At 32.5% G+C, this 21,644-nt stretch overlaps 1 protein-coding gene and 1 pseudogene across 10 annotated transcripts; both read left to right on the forward strand.

Moving 5' to 3' along the window:
- The first annotated feature begins 417 nt into the window (after nucleotides 1-417).
- Nucleotides 418-4,228, forward strand: LOC148852343 (ATP-citrate synthase subunit alpha chain protein 1-like). Of its 9 annotated transcripts, XR_016098628.1 has the most exons (8): nucleotides 501-1,239; nucleotides 1,406-1,487; nucleotides 1,769-1,867; nucleotides 2,452-2,519; nucleotides 2,743-2,800; nucleotides 2,890-2,925; nucleotides 3,075-3,163; nucleotides 3,762-4,143. XR_016098628.1 is itself a non-coding variant. In XM_088942422.1 (7 exons), exons 3-7 carry the CDS (start codon nucleotides 1,795-1,797, stop codon nucleotides 3,769-3,771), a joined length of 330 nt encoding a protein of 109 aa, XP_088798548.1. In that variant the 5' UTR covers nucleotides 501-1,239; nucleotides 1,406-1,487; nucleotides 1,769-1,794; the 3' UTR covers nucleotides 3,772-4,228. The 9 variants fall into 9 exon arrangements, 4 of the variants coding, with proteins under 4 accessions (XP_088798550.1, XP_088798548.1, XP_088798552.1 ...); XR_016098626.1 differs by lacking the exon at nucleotides 2,452-2,519 and having other exon boundaries at nucleotides 418-1,239; nucleotides 3,069-3,163; XR_016098625.1 differs by lacking the exon at nucleotides 2,452-2,519 and having other exon boundaries at nucleotides 490-1,239.
- A 135-nt stretch (nucleotides 4,229-4,363) lies between these two features.
- LOC148852344 (pre-mRNA-splicing factor ATP-dependent RNA helicase DEAH7 pseudogene) lies at nucleotides 4,364-7,125 on the forward strand (annotated as a pseudogene). The gene is made up of 3 exons (XR_016099431.1): nucleotides 4,364-4,818; nucleotides 4,927-5,099; nucleotides 6,024-7,125. The product of XR_016099431.1 is annotated as a pre-mRNA-splicing factor ATP-dependent RNA helicase DEAH7 pseudogene (transcript).
- Nucleotides 7,126-21,644: the final 14,519 nt, after the last annotated feature.

The following is a 21,644-nucleotide window of genomic DNA, read 5'->3' on the forward strand; positions in this document are numbered from 1 at the left end:
TTTCTACTTTTTTTCATCATTTTTAGTTTTTTTCTCTTCAATATTGAACGTGCCATTTCTAACAAGTTTGGAGTTCACTTTTTGATTGCACAGTCGGTCATTTGTAGAGGGTTTCTTCGGGTTAATTTGGAGTTCGTTTTTTATTTACACATGTGTTTTGTTTGCTGGTTTCTTTTTTCAATTTTATTTTTGGTTTTTGTTTAATGGTTCTCATATCACTACAAGAAAAACGGAATAGGCCGGCGGTTTTCTGCCGGCGGCCTTATGTAAATGTCAGCAATGATCGGCAAATCGAAAAATTGTTACCCGTTCAAGGGCTGGCGGTCAAGTTTTAAGTAATACAGGTCACATACCGCACCATTTGTCCCGATGGTTGTTATTTGCAAATAAAATAAATAAATAAATAAATAAATAGATGATAAAATTTTAGGGGTCCCGCCAAAACAGTTTAGTTGCGCAAGAAAGGGAGTCGTTTTCGTTAATACCGAATGACGAATCCCTTGCTGGAATATCTTGGTTTCCGTGAACCTCGATGGTATATCTTCTTCCTTCTTTGAGTATATACATCTTTTTTTCCTCCACTGATTTAGAGAACTAAATCCTTAAATCTCCATTATCTTCTTCGAGCCTATTCTTCTCTCTTCACCGATTCAAAGTACTACTGTGTCTCCTTCATTGTGAATACTTTCCACCGATTCAAAGATCTCTTCACCGAGCTTATTATTTATCTTCCAATACCGATTCAGAGAACTATGAAGCCACGAACAAGGAGGTCAATTTGAATACTCGACCGTTTCAGAGAGGTCGATTTGATGAAAGGCATGAATAGACAGGTTGATTTTGATAGAGATGGGAATGGTTAGCGGCTCCAAGAACTTTTGTCTGTAGAAGCCAACAAAAAGAAACTGAAGTTTATATTTGATGATTTAGCTGAGGTTTCCTTTCTTAATTCCGAAGAGAATTTAGAGGGGCGATAGCATCAAGATCCGAGTAGGGACGACGAAGATGCCACAGTGGAGGGGAACTCTACAATTTCTCCTAAACCAATTACGAACCGGAAGGAAAGTAGGGAACTCTACAATTCTTTTATCCCCTGAAAACTGGTGAAGTTTCAGATATTCTTCGAACCCTTGAAAAGAGTGCATCAGATTACCCTGCTTTTGATAGTAACGGTGCTCTTTCGGCTGTTAGCCCACCAACCACCCAAGGTATTGAAGTCAAAGAATCTCTTTACTGGAGGTATGTAATACATTTGTTTGACTAATAGTATATTTTTTTGCACTGAACTCAAATCAAACTTAATTGTAATGTGAACTTGGACTGTTAGATTTTTCTTAAAGTTTATTTAAAGCTTTATGAAGATGAGTTTATTTAAAGCTGAGGTTGCTTATTGTTGTTATCATAGAAAATTGTGTCTAAGTTTCAGCAATGGGATCACTTCAATTACTGCAATGTAACAACCTAGGTTGAAGGAGAGGATCATACCTGTAAGTTGTATTATGTTTATAAGAATTAGTTTTTAGATCATAGCTATTGATCAAATTTGAGAATAAGGTTAAAATATCTTTTTTTTTTTCTACTGATTAGTATTTGTTCATGTTTACTCTTACAGAATATCTTTAGGACCATCATTGGATCATATCTATTAGTTGTATTATGTTTATAAGAATTTGGTTTTAGGTCATAGTTATTGATCAAAATTGAGAATAAGGTTAAAATATCTTAATTTTTTCTACTGATTAGTATTTGTTCATGTGTACTCTTACAGAAGATCTTCAGGACCATCATTGGGCAATGAATTTTTCTTTTAGAGAAGCCTATGACATCAGAGGCATGTGCCCCACTGATTGCTACACTACCTTTGGAGGTACTTTCAATCATGTTGTTTTCACTGTTTTCAAATGATACATCATTAAACATGGATATTGCATTACCTGGAATTTCTTTGCCTATTCTTATCATGAGATTTGTGATCTTTTTTTAGGCATTAAGTTTATCTTTTTACTATGCCATCCTGTGCATATGTGGCCTGCTTGTACGCCATTGTTCAACCAAGGGCCAGTGATGCCTGCAGTACATGATGAATAATCATTTTCAGTTTAGTACACCAACACTTTAGGATCTAGAAAGAAATAAAAGAAAATATCTATCTAAAGACTTTAAGTACTAATTTAAGTTTGCTGGAGTTTGTGATTTTTGGTGCCCTTCTAATTCAAACCATGCAATGGATGGTAAAAGATTTTGGGATAGATAATGGGTGGTCCAAGTTTACTGCATAGTGTGAGAGAGTTTTTTTATGTACAAAGTATTCGCCCTTGATCACTGAAGAAGCTATTTCTCTGTTTGAGTCTTCAACAGTTTTCATGTACAATGTATTCTAGTTGGCTTTGTTTTTGAGGATATTACTGTCTTCCACACTTAAGGTATACTTACATATTTTACTTGGCTTAGGTTCAAGACAAAATTGGAGAGTTCATAAAAGGTGTATTGGTCATATAAAGTTGTGCTATACTTTGCAGGTGGGGCAACATTGAGTTCCTACTACCTTTTGGCAGAGTCCCGAGTCCTACAAAAAGCTTTGTTAATTCTCTCATGTTTATGTTTTTTTTAATTCTTGATTGTTATTCTTTCATGAACTTTAACATTCTATTAGTTCATTATGGGGTGTATTTTAGAGTAAAGAATTTGTCTCAAAAGTTATAAGAGGCAGATTTGTGAACTGATGCATGGGTTACATTGCAGGCAAGCACGAAGTTCACTGTTTTGAACCCTAAAGGACGAATCTGGACAATGGTAGCAGGTGGTGGTGCAAGTGTTATATATGCTGATATTGTAAGTTTTCTCATTTCTTGTCCTTCTAATGCTACTTCATTTTCTTTGATTGCCTAGGTATATATCTACCAATGCCCGGTTGAAAAGTGCATGGTAAGCAGTGGTCCTTATACCATTTCCCACCTTTCATATGCTGGAATGTTTCATATTTCATATGGCTGAAATCCCACAATTTCAATTTTTCTCCCACTTGCATGCTAAAATTCTTCAATATTTTTTGTCCAATTACATTGGAGATTTAGGTTCTGCTTCGGAGCTTGGAAACTATGCAGAATACAGTGGAGCTCCAAATGAGGAGGAGGTGTTGCAGTATGCCAGAGTTGTTATTGATGTAAGAACTCTCTAAACTTGGGTATAAGATGGAGCTATAGCTTCTTTCTTATGTTCATTTAACAAATAACTTTTTGCATTTGCAATATAATGACAATATCCTTTCATGTGTACTCTTTCAGAAGATCAGTATTTTTCTTCTTGAACCCCCTCCTCTTTTTCATGCTTGAGTTCAGCATCATATAATGGATCTATGGATATTTTTGTAGCTTCTACATCTATGGGATATACTTCAGTACAACAAGTGATTTAGCTAATCATGAAGTCTGTGAATTAATGAACTTTATCTGGTATACAAAAATTAAAATTCTTAAATTAATAATTATGGTATCCTGCTACTGACTTTTTAAAGATTAACTAGTCTAGTTAGTAGTTAGTGTACTAACACTTGCATTGATAAATTAGGGAGTTCTTGGTTTAGAATAAAGGTTTAAGCTCATACCTTCATTATGTAATGCTTGAGAATATCATGTGAAGTAGTACTTGTTATATTCGTATGATACGTAACTACTTAATTTCAATAAAAATAAGGCAGTCTTCTTTGTCGCATCTTTCTTAATAAATATATGTGTGTAACCAAAGTTGTTTACTTTTTGCAGTTGTAATTGAGTTAGCATGGAAAGACACAAATACCAAGGGTCACTGAATCAGGATTGTCCCGAAGAACTTCTATCCCTTTTTAATATATTCCATCCAATGCAGTTTGTGGATTTGATAGAATTGAAGAGGGTGGTAGCCCGGACTTTCTATGTCAACCAATTTCTCAGACTCCAACTTCCTATCCTACTTGTACATTTGCAGTATACTAATGCTGCTGTTGGCATATCTGCTTAACTTCAGAATTTATTAATGATCCAAAACTTGGATATATTTACAATAATATAACCCTTAGGCGGGCTAATCCTTGTACCTATCCCCTTCCCCTTTCACCTTAATTGCATATTTACAAGCATGACCAATATAACTGGTTCCTATTCCCTACTTGGTTAACTGTGCAGGTTTAACTTACTTATTTAATGTATGCTTGACACTGATGTATTTTATGAAAGTTTTCTTTACTAGTCTAGTCAGAAAAATAATGGAATCTGAAAAAAGCTAACAGCTTTTCAGATTTTTTAATGGTGCATAATCAGGAGATGGCATTCCTGATTCTTGGTAAAACAGAATACATGTAAAAGGTAGTGATGCCGAATCATAATATCTACACAATTGTCCTAACCTTTATTATTTTTGGTTTTCATTTAACTACGATAGAGAAGAACGTAATACAATATTTGATGGTGATAGTTCCTCATTTTTATTTTGGGATGAGCCTTCATTCCAAAAGAGAGAGTCAGAATTGGCCAAGAAACTAGTATGTTTAAATAGAATAGGTAGTCTTTCCAACCTAAAACAATATTTCTATCTGTGCTGGTATGTTATTGCAGACACAAAACCTCCCTTCTTGGATGGGTGGGTTGTTTTCACAAAGCAAGCAGAGCCTATAATGGCATTGAAAGATCCTACTTCTGATATGGATATCATATCACGTAGGATCTTCTTTGGTTTGAGAAATTCATGAAAAAACAGAGTATGAACAAGTCCTGCCAACGGTTTTGGGAGCTTGCAAGATCAAAACTTGGCAATATCCTTGGTGTTGAAAAGACAGCTGAACAGGCATGCATGCTTCTTTCACATTTGAATAACATCTATAAATTTTTATTTACCATTTTGCAACTATATTTATTAGTGCTTTAGCTGTCGCTTTTTAATTTTTCAAACCAGATTGATGATGATACAATGTTAATAGGGGAAGAGGGTGAAGTTGACTTTAAGAGGAGGATGGGAAGTTTGCACAACACATGAAAGAGAAGGGAGAAGCAGTTAGTGGTTTTGCAAAGTCAAAGTCCATATCCCAACAGAGGCAATACTTGCCAATTTATTCTATACGTGATGAATAGGTTAGCACTTAGTCTTTGTGGAAATCAATTTAGTTTCACATCAAATTGTAACATGTTAAGATGCCAATGCATGTGGTGCACATGTGAAGTTTGGTTTGCTCTTTGGATGTACAAATTTCCTAATTAGGACCCAATCATTTCATTCTACCATCTACTTGAACAAAATCAGAATGATCTAATTGATGTCATACAACCAGTCTGATGTATCTCATTCGTTTGGATTAATTACTAGAAGAAATGAGAGTTATTGAAAATTTCTCGTTATTGGTCAAAAAAAAAAGGAAATGAGAAAAGCATTAGAAGATTGAATTGTTTTTGTTTAGCTCTTTTTTTTTTTATTCTCTCCCCATGACCATTTCTTGGAATGGGTAGAATCAGGGCTAGGAATTGCTTTGTAATTTTGCTTTGTAATTTTGCTGTAATATATGGAATTCTAACTAGTATTGGGCAAGCCAAGAAGGTATTGTAATTATTGGGTTGCTACTTGTTTGGGGCAGTTTGATTTACATTAATAAAAATTATATTAATTATGAAAAAGGAACATGTACACAAACATTTTGGGTTTGAGCTCTTACTGGAATTGTTGGTTGCACTCAACCAAGACATGTCACAGCTGTGAATGAGGAGATGGAAACTGAGCTAGGTGATATAGTTGGTTATCATTATATACGTAATCAGCTGATCTGATTTCTTTTTTTTTTTCGGTTTGGTGCTATTCGGTTTGAGGATGTGACTGGGCCAAATACCATTATATACGTAATCAGCTGATCTGATTTCTTTTTTTTTCATAATATTGTTTATCATTCAGAGTTTTGATTCCTGTTGTGGGACAAAATTGTTCCACGATGATGTTTTTCTTGTTCCATAGAATAGCTTAACCAATCAGCTAAACCCTGGCATTTTAATTTGTACAGTACATGACAGATGAAGCAGGCCATAGCTGTCCATATCACAAGCCCACCTGGTGATATTCTCTTCTTTCTGACTGACCAAGATGAAATTGATGCAACATATTATGCACTTGCACAACGCATGGAGCAGCTTACCTCTAGCACCAAGAAGGGTGTCTCTAAACTGTCAATACTACCCATTTACTCCCAACTGCCAGCTGATTAATTTGCAAGCCAAAATCTTTCAAAAAGCGAAGACGGGGCTCAAAAATGCCTCGTGGCTACCAATATTACAGAGACATCATTGACTTTGGATGGTATCTTATACGTCATTGATACAGATTATGGTACGATGAAAGTTTACAGTCCAAGAATGGGTATGGATTCCCTCCAAGTATTTTCGGTTAGTTGTGCTGCTACAGATCAACGAGCTGGTCGTGCAGGAAGAACAGGGCCAGGTACCTGCTATTGTTTGTACACAGAGATTGCCTACCAAAATGAGATGCTTCCAAATCCTTTGCCAGAGATCCAGAGGACTAATCTTGGCAATGTAGTTTTGTTGCTTAAATCCTTTGAGGTAGAAAGTTACTGGATTTTGATTTCATGGACACACCTCCACAGGATAATATCCTAAATTCCATGCATCAGCTATGGGTCATGGGTGCCCTGAACAATATGTTGGCAATTTGACAGATCCTGGATGGAAGATGGTTGAGTTTCCACTAGATCCACCACTTGCTAAGATGCTCCTCATGAGGGAACAATGGTTGGCTGACTTAGGCCCCATGTTTTTCTCAATGAAAGAGTTAGAGACATCATGCTGGAACACAAGAAGCAGCAAAAGGAAGAGAAGACAGTAATGGAAGAAATGGAAAACTTGAGGAAATTACAAGCAGAAGTGGAGAGAGAAACCAAAGCCAGGGAGAAGGAGAGGAGGGCGAGGCAACAACAACGGGTGTCGATGTCAGGACTTCGTCCACCAAAGAAATTTGGCTTCTAATTGTATATTATATTGTTATCATATTGTTTTTACTTAATCATTTCTTACATTGAAATGAGATATTTTACCGTATATAGAGATAGAGGTTTAGGTTGTACTCATGAGATTAACCCTGTTGGGATTTCGGATGATATTTTTTGCAATCTTTGTGGTGCAAGGGGTTGAATGCATCTTCCCCCATTAATTTTTTCCAAAAAAAAGTCTTAAATATCAAATTTATTTTTTTATTTAAAAAATAAAAAAAGAGAGAGAATACAAATTTTATATGGAAGCTTCCATATAAAAAAGAGCATAGCTCTAAGCCGGCAGTCAACTAATTGTCGGCTTAGCCATAATTAAGGCTGTGGCAATCGGATATGATATAAACCGACGGTTCAGACCACCACCTCATGTAATTGCCCATTTTTGGCAAAACCTAAATCGGCGGTTCAGACTGCTGCCTTAAGTTACTGGCTAATTTGGGCACAACCTAGGCCGACGGTTCAGATCACCGCCTTAAGTAACTGACCAATTTGGTCCAAACTTAAGCCGGCGATTCAGAAACACCGGCACAAATGGCAATTTCAAATTTAGTCAACGGTCTACTTTTATTTGTACCGGTGGTTTCCAATGCTGGTTTTTAAAAAGATTTTATTTATTTACTTTTGCTTGACAGTGTATAACTTCCGGCATAGGGAGGGATAAGCCAGCAATTTTGACAAACCGCTGGCAATGCTTCAATTCAGTGGCCTAAGTTAGTGCCACCTACGCCGGCGGTTTTATGCAGATATTGTGGGGGTTTATTTTTGCCGAGGGTGGCTATACCAGCAAAGAAAGACTGCCGACGGACCGCCAGTTTAAGTCAATGCTGGCGGTCATGAAATTGTGCCAACGATCTAGAATACCAACTAAAACCTATTTTTTTGGTGTATTGCTTCAGGTGTGTTTTTCGGTCAAGAATAGAAGTTGGTTCTCTGGTGAAAACTAGAAGGTTCTAGTTGGCTCTAGAGTTAAAGTTACAACAACAAAAAAACAAGTGCGATTTCTTCAACCATTAATGTTTTCTGGTAAAAAAATATATCAAAAATTACAAATAAAATCAAACCAACCTATTACAAGTGAAAGAAATCTGAAAAAGAAAACAAAAAAAATGTCATAAAAAATGTTTCGGGTCATCACAGGACCCATTTTACCGTGTAGGCGGAGAAGATGAAGTAAGCGGGTCGTATTCTACCCGTTTACGGAACCCGGTTCCGATCATATAGACCCGAACCGTGTAGATCATGGGTTAACCATTTAGAATCCATGGGTTAGTCGTATTTAAATATTGTAATTAATTACGAGTTAGCCGTAATTAATAAAAAAATATTGTTTTTTATTAATGATGAATAGATTAATTATTAATTATGAAAGAGTATTAATAGCGTAATATAAATCAAATAATAGCCTAATAAAAAATACTGTTTTTTATTCTGATTTTTCTGATTCAATCTGATTTTGAAAACCATGATATAAATCGAATAATATAAATAGATTGAGGTTAAACAATCAAAAAGTTATTAATTTAAAAATCCACTAAAGTTTCATTAAAAATAAATATTAACAAAACTTAGTAAATATTAAAAATATGTTTCAATTCCACTTAAAAATACAACTTAATAAATGCTAATAAAAATAAGAAACTTAAATATAAAAATAATAATTGATAGTTTTAATAATATTAGTAGATAACTTATGAGTTGATACCTTAATACATGCTAATAAAAAGTATTAATTGATAGTTTTAAAATACCAACAATTAACATAAAATCCGAAAATTTCTGAAAAGAACCTAAACATAATTAAAATACTAAAAATATTTTATATTAATAAGGGTATTTACTGAAAATAATTAAAAATTACAATTAAGATTATTTTATTATTAAAAATATAAAAAAATTATTAAAAAACACCCAAGCCAGAAATTACAGAAAAATATTGAAAATTAACTATAGTTTTATTAACTATGGTATTTTGTTAAGTTATTTAATTTTATTTTTACTAAAATGAAATGCAAATTAAAATACAAAAAATATTGAAAAGTACTCATATGCAAAAATTACTAAATAATAATGAAAAAACACCAAAAATTAATTAAAAATCCAAAAATTCTAAAAACCTAAAGCTCAATTAAAATACTAAAAATAATTAAAAAAAATAAATTATTTGTTTTTATTGCAAAAATAATGAAAAAATGTATTTTAATTATTAATAGTAATATAATTAACAATAATTATTTTTAAACTATAATTAACAATAACTATAATTTAAGGTATAAATAGTAGAAAATTGCATTTAATTACCAAAAAATTATATTTAATTACCAGAAATTATTGTTGATTAATACATTTTAGCCAATAAATTAGCAATATATCTAAAAATATGATAATTTACATAAATTATTGTATTTTAAATAAATACAGTAATTTAATAATTACAATATTTTAACAACTAACAATTTTTTAATAATTAATGATAAAAAGTAGCAATCGTTTATAACTTAACCTAACCTAATTAGATCTATAAACTTGCAAACTCAAGCAACTATTTTCTTTTGAGTTAGGTCTAGCTAAGATATGCACCATGCCCACACATTATGAGGGATAATCAGATCAAAAGTCCAATTGGGTATCAAACTATTGGATTCCAAAAATGGCTTTATCGAATAGGGCCCAAGCTAAACAATCCTTAATAAGCTCAACTTGGAAGTTATATGCATATATGGTAAATATTTTTATACTAGACTAGATCTAAATAACGGTTTATGGCAAAATAATGGTTTTGGGGTAAAACGGAATTGGTCACCTAACCGGTTCCCAGTTTTTCTGGTCCATTCTAGTTTTGAAAATCATGATATAAATCAAATAATATAAATAGATTGAGGTTAAACAATCAAAGAAATATTAATTTAGAAATCCACACAAGTTTCACTAAAAATAAATATTAACAAAGCTTAGTGAATATTAAAAATGTGTTTCAATTCCACTTAAATTCCAATTTAACAAACACTAATAAAAATAAGAAATTTAAATATTAAAATATTAATCGATAGTTTTAATAATATTATTAGATAATTTATGAGTTAAGACCTCAATAAATGCTAATAAAATATTAACTGATAGTTTTAAAATACCAACAATTAATTAAAAATTCAAAAAAATTGAAAAAAAACTAAACATAATTAAAATACTAAAAATAATTAAAAAAGTATTGCATATTAATAATATTTTTGAAAAATAATTCATACTATTTTATTATTAAAAATAACAAAAATTACTAAAGAACACCCAAGCTAGAAATTTTTGAAAAATGTTGAAAAGAAGTTGTGTTTTTTATTAACAATGGTATTTATTTAGTTATTTAATTTATTTTTATTGAAAGCAAATGCAAATTAATTTTTTAGTGACTAATATGCAAAAATAAACGATGGAAATACTGAAAATTATTGAAAATACTCATATGCAAAAATTATTGAATAATAATAAAAAACACCAAGACATTAATTAAAAATCTTAAATTTCTGAAAAACCTAAATCTTAATTAAAATACTAAAAGCAATTAAAAAATTAAATTAATTGTATTTTATTGCTAAAATACTGAATAATAATGAAAAATAATGTATTTTAATTTCATCTATAAATATAATTTAAGCTATAAATAGTAGAAAATTAAATTTAATTACCAATAAGTTATATTTAATTACTAGAAAGTTACATTTAATTAGCTTTAGCCAAGAAATTAGTAATATTTTTAAAAATATGATAATTTCTAGAAATTATTGTATTTTAAATATCCCAAGGGAGGGAAGCATGACCTTTGTGCAGATCACATATGGATCGTGTTGTGTTGACCCAACACGACCCGATTTACCCTTCTACTTGAACTCGCCCAATACTGGGGATGGGGCAGGAAAATTCAAGGATTCCCTATCCTTGATGAATGATGATGAGGAGTGGGGTGCCTTGCCCCTAAACTCACTTGACATCGGGGAGTGATTGCCTTGCCTTGAACCCGCTTGACATTGGGGACAAGGCGGAGATGGAGTAGAGCGTCTTGACTATGGGGTAGGGACAGGGATGGGATGTTGTGCCTTGAACACACCCCATTGTCATTCTTATGTAATAATTGTTAATTATTAGTGAAATTAATAAAAATGCTTGCGTTTCTAATTATTTTTATTTATTTAAAGTTAATCAAAATTTCATTTTAAAATAATAAAAGTAATAACAATTATTAAAATTACTACAAATTATTAATAAAACTAAATTTATTAAAAAAATATTTATTCATATTAAATTAACAATAATTATTTTCTATAAATCAACATTAAATGAAAAAAATAATTATTAAAATTTTAAATATTAATAATAACTTTAAATACTTTTAGTTAAGTAATAACAAATTTTGATTATTAATTTAATATTAATTATAATAAATAAAATTATTAAATCTTTCAATTTTTTCGTGTATTGCATGGGTTCCCTCTATATATATATATATATATATATATATATATATATATATATATATATATATATATATATATAGATAGATAGATAGATAGATAGATAGATAGATAGATAGATAGATAGATGGATAGATAGTAAAACAAAGCGATGAAGAAATTTTCTCTCTTTTCTAGACTTTTTTATTTTTTTATTCCATGTCATTTTTGAAACAACCAGTGAGATGCACTTTTCCACTAACCTAAATAATCTCTTCTCCTAAAATTACTCCTAAAATACCTCCCCCACTTTCTCCAAAATTATCTCTAATTTCTATTTATCCTCTCCCCCAATCTTTATCTATATCTATCTAAAGAAAGTTTTGGATTAAAAATTTTAAGAATTACTTAAATATTCTAACAAAATTATAATAACTTTAAAATAATTTTAAAACCACAAAAAATAATTTTATATTTTTATAAAATATATCACGAAATTATGTATTACAAATTTTAATTATTTTTTTATGGACTATCAATTTAAATAATAAATATTTATCATAACTAGATTATAAATAGTTAAAATAACGAAATTATGTAATAAATTTAAAAAATTTCTTCAAACAAGAAAAGTAATTATAACATAATATTAAAATTAATAATAATTTAGTATATTACAAAAATAATAATGAAATCATGTAATAATAGTATAAATTATGATTTTATGCATAATAAATTCAATAAATAATTAATATTTTAATATTTAAATATTTTAAATTTTATTAAAGTATTTAAATAACTAAATATTTAACATTTCTAGATTTTAAATAGCTATAATAAAGAAATTATGTAATAAATTTAATAAAATTCTAAAAAGTACAAAAGTAATTATAACATAATATTGAAATTAATAACAATTTTATATTTTTACATAATATTGTAAATAATTAATTTCACTTATATCAAGTAATAATTTGAGAAAATATCTTTCAAAAAATTAATATTTATTAATAATAATTTTAAACTCTTAATCTGTATTTATTATATATTTATATATACTAAAATTAACATTTATTATCTTTTGTGATAAATGTATTTTCAATGATTATGTAAAAATTTATTTTGTTTTGTTATTTAACAAAAAACTATCAAAAACTATTGGAGATTAAATTACTATTATTGAAATTTTTAAATTTAATTTATTGTACTTATTGTATTTTTGTTATAACATATTGATTAATATTTATTAGAGATTAAACTATTATTTGAGATTATACTATTAATTGACTAAGTCAATATATTTTTAGTACTTATTGTATTTTTGTAATTTCTATAATTATTCTATTTTTCATTATCAACGTATTTTCATTAATTGTGTATTTTTTCTATAAATTTTCAATAATTATTGGAGATTAAATTGTTATTATTTATTAGAGATACGACTATTAATTTAGCTGAAATTATGAGTGTTGATCAGTTGGATGGGTTCAATCATGGGCTATTTGGCCAACCAAATTGACCTAGTTAGGTTAGGGAGTTGGTCAGCTGAAACCAACTAACCTTTTGTGAAAATAGACCAACTCAAGTTGTATTGGTTCGGGTCAATTTTTTGGTTTGGTCAGTCTGTTCAAAATATTTAAACTTAAAATTTTAATTTAATTTTAAAAATTATAGTATAATTATTAAAAAATAAATTTTAAAATTAGATCTATGATATAAAACATTTTAAACTAAGAAATATGGGAAAATTCCCACTTTCCATATTAAAAATTATATTTAAAATATAAATACTAATATATATCCATGGTTAAGTCATTTAATTTTGGTTGGTTTACAAATGTCCAAAATGAAACTAATCCAACTTGGTTGAATTGGAAAATTTTTGAACCAAAGCCAACCTAAAAAACTAACCAACTCAAGTCGAGTTAATCGGGTTGGTCAGTTTCATCAGTTTGATAAATAAAACTAACTGAAACTAATTATTGTTATTTTTGTATTACAAAAAATTTATTAAAAGTAGTATATAAAATATTAAATAATTATTAATTATTTAGAAAGTTGAAAATATTAAACAATTGTATACCCCTATGTGTTTCTATTAGGGTCATTTATTAGAACACACTTTTAGGGATGACAATTTTCCCCATCCCCAATGGGGCTAGGGATGGGGATTGTTTTGGCGGGGTGAGGTCGGGATGGGGATTGAGGTCCCCACCCTGCCCTGACCCCAATTATATATACAAAATACATAAAATTATAGAAAATATAGAAATTTTTAGATGATTTTGGGTGCATTCTATAATATTATATATTCATCATATTAAAAAAGTGTGATTAATAAGAATTATTTTCATTAATGATTGAAATAGGATAAAAATTAGGATAAAAAATAAAGAGCATTAATGTCTAACACATGACCCCACTAACCATATCAAATGGTTCAATGATTTAATTAGGTAGGGCATTGTAGGCAAGTGGTTTGGTAGGGATGCATTTAGATTTGGTCGGATTTGAATCAGAGTATATTCGAATTCAATTCAATATGAAGATCTGATTGAATCTCATAAATATTGATTTGAATCTGAGTCCGATCAAGATGTTGGATATCTGAATTTGATACGATCTAATTTAATTTAAAAAAAAAAGATAATAATTATTAAAAGGAAAAGAAAATATAATAGTTGAAATAAAGAAAAACAAATCTCATAAATATTGATTTGAAGCTAAATCCGATCAAGATGTTGGATATTTGAATTTGATATGATCCGATTTAATTTGATACAAAATTTTCAACTATGTATTTTCATCAAATATGAAGTTTACAAAAATGCAATATAAATAATATATTTATAAATAAATAATAAATAACATATATATCATATATAAATGATATATATATAATTGATTAGACCACAATATTGAAAACCAATATTCAAACAATATAGTGGAATTGTTTTTCCTCTTGGTAAATAAGTAACTTTTATTATCTCATAAATTAAATATTAAAAAATAAAAATATAGATTTTTTTATAAAGTTTATAGAAAAATAAAATAAAAAATAGAGATTTTTTTATAAACTTTATAGAAAAAATTGAACATGCATTAATATTATATATTCTTCATATTAAACAAAAATATGTTTGAAAAATAAGAATTATTGTTAGTAAAATTATAAATGACTAAAACAAAAGAAAAAAATGAATTAATGTCTTAATCATAGTCCATTTTTATGGTTAAATAGGTTAATGGTTCAACCAATAAGGTCATTTGGTTCGTAACTATTATCATCATCATCATTTGATATTGTCACGTGCAACGTGCATACACTTTTACTAATCATGTTAAAATAAACATTGATGGAGCCACAAATGTCTAACTAATAGTCTTCCACTGGTGTTGTCCTTGGAGATCATATTGGTAATCTGTTGTTTGCCTGAACATGTTGCGTCCCTGCTTGTTCAGCCTTAGAAACAAAGGCTAATATAATGTTCTTCTTTTTAGTTTAAAATTTGTAGCTGAATTTCAGTTAATTCTACTATAGTGGAGTAAGATTCTTTAGGAACGTTCTTTTTTTAGATTTGGAGAGGGGGGAAAGTTAATCAATGGGATTCTGATTCCCATTGACCAAGAATCCTATGTTCTTTTTTCAGCTTTGTGTGGGGACCAAGGAGAGTTTATTTTCCTGAGTATCACTTACCTAGGAAAGTGATACCCCATCTCCTAGGTAGGTAAATAATTTTCCCACTTAGGGGGAAAGTTGCCAACACTTGAATGGGACAAAAATGCCTCTTTTGATAATGGATTTTTGTGGTTAAAATGGTCATTGCCTTATTTACTTGAGAAATAAAAGAACATGGATAAATGCATTTACCAGGATAAATATTTCCCAGGAAAAATTTACCCAAATAATTGCATTTATCCGGATAAATAACTTACCGAAAAGCGAATGGGGCCTTTTGAGTATTGCTACACTCCGTCGAAAAATGATAATCCTCCATGGCAATTTCGAAAGGTAATTACTGAATGCCGAGCTAACCTGGAATCCCTTCTCTGGTGCTCAGTTGTTTATTTCCTAGATCAGCTAACAAATTAAGCTGCGCACAAACTAGCCCATTGTGCTCTTTGTTTTATCTCACATGCACAAATGGTCTAAGAATCCTACCTTTGTGCTTGATTTTATCCATCAAGATTGTATTCTGAGCACTCCGTATTAATGAATCCGCCTTGACATGCTTCATGAAAATAAATAAATAGTATTAAATTAATAACTGAATAAATATTGTGAAAGAAAAATTGAATATCAAGCTGTTAACATCAATTTTAAATTAGATATGTGAATTGAATATTTTGTTTAATGTTAATATATTGGTAGTTTAATAACCAAAAAATTCTGTTAATTTACAGCAAACAAATATTGTTAATAAAATTAATTTTTTGAAGCTAATAAAATTAATTTTATTGAGAAAATTTTATTAAGTCATATTAATTACTGTAGAATGGTATCGAATAGCGGGAAGAGGATAAGAGTGTTAGAGAGAGATATATAAGGAAAAGGAGAAGGTTGTTGTGATATACATGATGAGTTCAGGATAAAAGATAGAGGAGAGGAGTTGTGATCGGCACCTAGTGATGTGCCTGGGTAGATGACGCGCATATATGAGAGTCCATGCACAAGATGGCTCTCTCTAACACCCCCATCAAATTGGACTGTGAATTGAGTACATCAACTTGGAAATGGAAGCGGTAATAGGTCATAGCCTAACAGTTTGGTGAACACGTCAGCAAGTTGGAGCTCCTAAGGTATGTAGACAGTTTTGAGGACTCCAGATTGGATCTTTTCTGTAATGTGGTCGCAATCCAGCTCGATGTGTTTGGTCTCTTCATGGTAAACGGGATTGGCAGCAATTTGCATTGTAGACTTGTTGTTGCAGCAATACGAGAGGAGACATTCAAATCTAACAAGAGGAATTGTAACCATGTGAGTTTGCATGTTGTGGAGGCCATGGTGCAATACTCGGCTTCAGCGGAGGAGCATGGTACAGTGGACTGTTCTGTTTCTTAGCTTTCCAAGAGATAGGTGTACTGTAGTCAAGATAAATGCAGTAACAAGAGATGGAGCAACGAGTGGTGGGGCAGGAGGCCCAATCTGAATCTGTATATGCTCTCAATCGCAAGTCAGAGTTGGAGGGGAGAAGAATGCCAGTCCTCGGTGACGATTTTAAGTAACGAACAACTCTTAAGTGTAGCGTGCCAATGAGAGGTGCACGGTTGAAAAATGACCCAGAAACGGAACCGTTTTGGTCATCGGTTTTTGGGTCAATAGTCCGATCGTTCAGTTCGAATGGATGGCCCTGTTTTGACAGTAAAATTAAAGAAATAAAAATTGGTCAAAAACCACTGAATGGGTCAATAGGTCAACGGTTCGACTGCCCAGATCAATGGTTTGTTTTTTTCAATTGTTTCTGACTAGATTTTGGATTTGGGGTAAAATGGAACTGGTTGCCTAGATGGTTCCCAGGCTGAATGGTCTGACCGTCTGGGTCAACAGCAGTTCAAAAACGTTGTCACTACCTATGTAAATGATGGTAGAATGGCCATAGGCCCTCGTTTGATCCTCAACATGTTGGAATATTCAATGGCCAAGTGACAAACCACATGTTGATGGGAGATGATTTTTTTTTTTTTTTTGTGATTATCTCTATGCAACACTCTCACACACAATCATTCATTTTAAATTATTACCTATTTATTTATTTTCTATAAAAAAATTATTTGATTGTTTATTTGAAAATGATTTTATGCATAGAGATACCAATATTGTTGAATTATTCTGGATCCAAGTTTCAACTCTTATCAGGTCAATGGATATCCATTTTAACCCAATCTAGATTGGATGACCAGAGGTTAGATTCTTAGTTGTCTCAATCTAGAAAGGCCTTAACTTTGGTCTTCCCCACAAGAACCCTGCCCACGCCTGCCCACAATACACCACCCCCCATGAACTAGGAACATTTCCCCCTGCATAATACTATGTAGAAAATGAGATGTTCTCCATGTGTGGGTAAGATAAACGTGGACAGGGTTCTCGTGGGCAGGAGATCCAGGCTTCAAAGGACTCCAGATCTCTTGCCCACGAGAACCCACAATACACCACCCCCCATGAATTGGGAACATCTACCCCTGCATAATACTATGCAAAGAATGAGATATTCTCCATGTGTGACTAAGATAAATGTGGACAGGATTCTCGTGGGAAGGAGATCCAGGCTCTAGAGGACTCCATATCTTCTACCCACGCCTACCCCCCCGTGAATTGGGAACATCTCCCCCTACATAATACCAAGCAGAGAATGAGATGTTCTCCATGCACATGGGTAAGGTACTTGTGGGCAGGAGATCCGGGCTCTGGGCAGAGACCTATATATGTGGCTATCATAAAAATAGCAAAATGTGAAAAAGAACAGATATCTTGGAAGGTCAAATAACCTCCAAATTTTCGGCCCCATCCAGATTTACCAGTTATCTCTTGCATCTTGTTTGAGAGATAGATGTTTCGGATCCATATTGTATGGCAGCTGCTCCTCTTTTTTGTGCAGCTGTGGAGCGCCAAAGTAGCAGGCGCTCATCTCAACACCCTCATGGTTCAACAGTAAAAGTTTTCTTTATCGCTCGCTATTCACCCTACTCTCTCTTGTTTTCTCAGCTTCTACTTCAAATCTTTGAAAGACTAAAGGATTTAGATTTTGCCACTTGAACGTCCATCTCCACTCGGGTTTCAACCATTAAAGGCACAACTTCCGAAGTATTCGTCTATCAGTTCTCCTCTTGAACTGAGCAATCCTCCACTGTCGCCACTGAGGGCTTAGCCCAGTAAAGCCCGCGAGCCTAACGGGCCTACAAGAACAAGATCGTTCCCCTCCGAGATAGGGAGGCCCATTGGCCCAATGTGAGGAGGGACGGTAACTAGCACCAGGGATGCTCACGGTTCGATTAACCGAACCGCGGGGTAATTTTTTGGATTGAATCGATAAGTTTGGTTTTTACATTCAACTGAACCGATACAACCGGTTAACCGATGGATCAGTTAATTGCGGTTCAGTTTTTCGATTTTTTTATGTCTTTAAAATAAAAAAAAAAAATGTAACCGAGAAGCATTAGCCTCTAACCCGCAGGCCAAGCCTCCAGTGTTACGGATCGTCGGTGTCGGAGCCTCAGAGGTGGTTGGTGAATCAGTCGGAGGGCAGAGCGCTAAATGGCAGAACCAGAGAATTCGAGAGAGAGAGAAAGAGTTCAGAAAGAGACAAAGGAGAGAGAGAGGGTGTTAGTCTGTTAAGACGACTGAGACTGGCAGCCAGTGGGTGCCAGACTGGCGAACCTGTCTCAGCTCTCAGTCTCAACTGGAACGTTTTTATTTGATTTAAAAAATATAATATATATAATATTATATAAAAATATATATCGAACAGTTCGATTAACCGTTGGATTTTTTAAATGATTAATAGAAACTGAACTGAAACTTTTGATTTTTTTGAAAACATTGAAACAAAACCGAACCAGTTTGATTAACCGAATTTTCAATTCGGTTTTGATCGATTTTTTCGATTGATTCAATTTTTCAGTTTTTTGCTCACTCCGCACCTTTCCCAAAATCTTGTGCCCCCAGAAGCCCTCCCCTAGGGGTGGGAGACATCTAAAATTATCGGTTACAACCACAGCCTTAGTATCTCTTGGTCATGGAACTTGTATCTCTCACACGTGAAATTTTAATAAAAGAACGCAAGACAAAATTATGAGAAATTTTTTAATTGGCACTGAAGATGGAAAGTGAATATATGTACTCACACATGGGACGTGTATCTTTCATATATATATATATATATATATATATATATATATATTGAGAAAGAGAGAGAGAATTTTAATCGGATTGGATTAGTCTTAAATCTGCATCTGATCATACTATTAATCGGATGCAAGTTCTAACATCCAAACCCAAACCCCAACAGATTTGGTGTTGAATGGGTAGAAATTTTTAGTAGTTGTTTGGCACTGGAGTGTTTCACAAGTATTCTGTTTCTGTTGATGTCCCATGTATGCCACATCAGCAATTAAACAGAATTGGTAAAAAAAACGGCATTTGAGCATGGAATACATTTTTATAGTTGAAAACCCGTGTCATGGTCGGGTTAAGCTTTCAGGGTTATTGGGATGAGATTATTCGTCGAGATCTTTGGGATAGAGTTATATTCCCCAACGAAGTTGTCTTCCTCCCTGTCGTACTTATCCACATGACATGTAGCTGATGTGGCTGAAAAGAGATGGGGGCCTACAATAATAGCGTAGCCCGACCTAGGTTGCGAAGCCAATGTATACTGCGAAACTGGCCGAACTATGCCAATGTGGTTGGGGTGATCAGGCCACGACTGAGCAACCACGTGTCCCTCAAGACCAGTTCAACCATGACCAACGATCCCTTTTCACTTGTGTTTCTCAAAAAAAAAAATAAATAAATAAATAAATAACTCATGAATAAGGACCAACTTGTGAAGCGGAACGCTTGTAAAATGTTCTAGAGCCAAACATCATTAGAGTCCACGGATATCCCTTTTTTTTCAAACCCAACACAGCCTTAAGGTCAACTATAGGTTTTACAAATTAAAAATGTCAATTATTAGAAGGGGTCAATCGATCAAAGCGGAAAGGTTAAAGTACTTGTTGGAAACGAGAGGGAGGTTCAAGTAATTTGCCCAAGATAAAGATAAAGTAGGACAAACCCGACACCCCCGGTGATTTTTGAGCCTAGTGAAAAAGACAAAATATTACATGAATCGGGTACAATGTTTTTAAAATCGAATGGACAATGATTCGGTTAGGGGTTTAGTTTGCAGGTCGAATGGTGTGATTGGTCAAATTTAATGAACGGCCTATCTAATAAAATAATTAAAAAAATAAAAAAAAGGTCAAAATCATTGAATAGTTCATACGATTCAAATGTCTGAATCAGCGGTTTACTAACCAAATCAATATTTTTTGGCAAAATAACGATTTTAGAGTATAACGGAACCTATCAACTAATTGATTCCTAGTATTTCTGGTCTGACCATCTGGTCCGCCCCAATTTTGAAACCCATGATCAGGTTTTGATTAAAAACCTAGCCTGTTAAAAAGTCACTAGGGTCTCAGGTTTGTCTTGCAACCACCGTCGCAGGAAATGTGACATGAAAAAGGAGAGTAAACAAATGCCTAATCTCACGTGTCAAGTGAAGTTTTACAAAATTTTTTGAAAAAAAAAATTATAAAAAAAGAACATAGGGAGAGCCACATAATCATATCTCTGCATTAATATATAATAAAGATTATAAAACTTCCTCTATATTTATCACTATCAGCGCTGGGCATGCCCCACAAGCGCCCCACTTGTACATCTCAGCGTGCATTGGGAATATCTCACATTTGTCATTGTGAGATATTTCTAATATATGGTTGAGATGCACCCTAGGGCACGCCCTGTGGGGATCAATGTGAACTCATATTTTGAATATGGGGAAATTCCCGATTAGTACCTTGCACTTTGGGCCTAGTGCCACTTTGGCCAACCTTAAAACACAATAATTCAGTACTCAAAACTTTCATGGTGTTTGGAAGCATGGGCACTTTTGGGACCGGTTTTCAAGAAAAAACGCCCATGCTTCCAAGACCCATTTTTCACAAAAAAGAACACTTGCCACATAGGCAGTGAACAACATTATGCTATTTGGTAAACACCGCTTTTCATTACCATTTTTCATGTATGTACGACAGGTAAGCACCACATAAGATACATGTCATTCAACCGTTGGGGGAAACGGTTCACCAATGCATGAAACGCCAAATTTGGTGTTTCATGCATCGGTGGGATCCCGATTTTCGAGACATGCCCAACTTTTTAATAATCGGCTGAACCAAACAATGAGATACATGAGTATTTGTTGAAACACCTATGTGGATCCAACATGGCACCATTTTTTTGAAAAACGACCACGATTCCAAACATCCTCTTTGAAAACGTGACAATCCAATACCTACCATTAGCTAGGTCATTAACTAGCCATTAAGTAGCATTTGAAAAAACACATACCCTTCAAATGTCATCTAATTCTCTTTATCAACCATCCAAACATTGACAAAATAAACAATCCCAAATTCTTACA

The sequence above is a fragment of the Nelumbo lutea genome, chromosome 5 (assembly GCF_056320005.1).
Source record: "Nelumbo lutea isolate HS-2025 chromosome 5, American lotus-T2T, whole genome shotgun sequence".
Classification (NCBI taxonomy): domain Eukaryota; kingdom Viridiplantae; phylum Streptophyta; class Magnoliopsida; order Proteales; family Nelumbonaceae; genus Nelumbo; species Nelumbo lutea.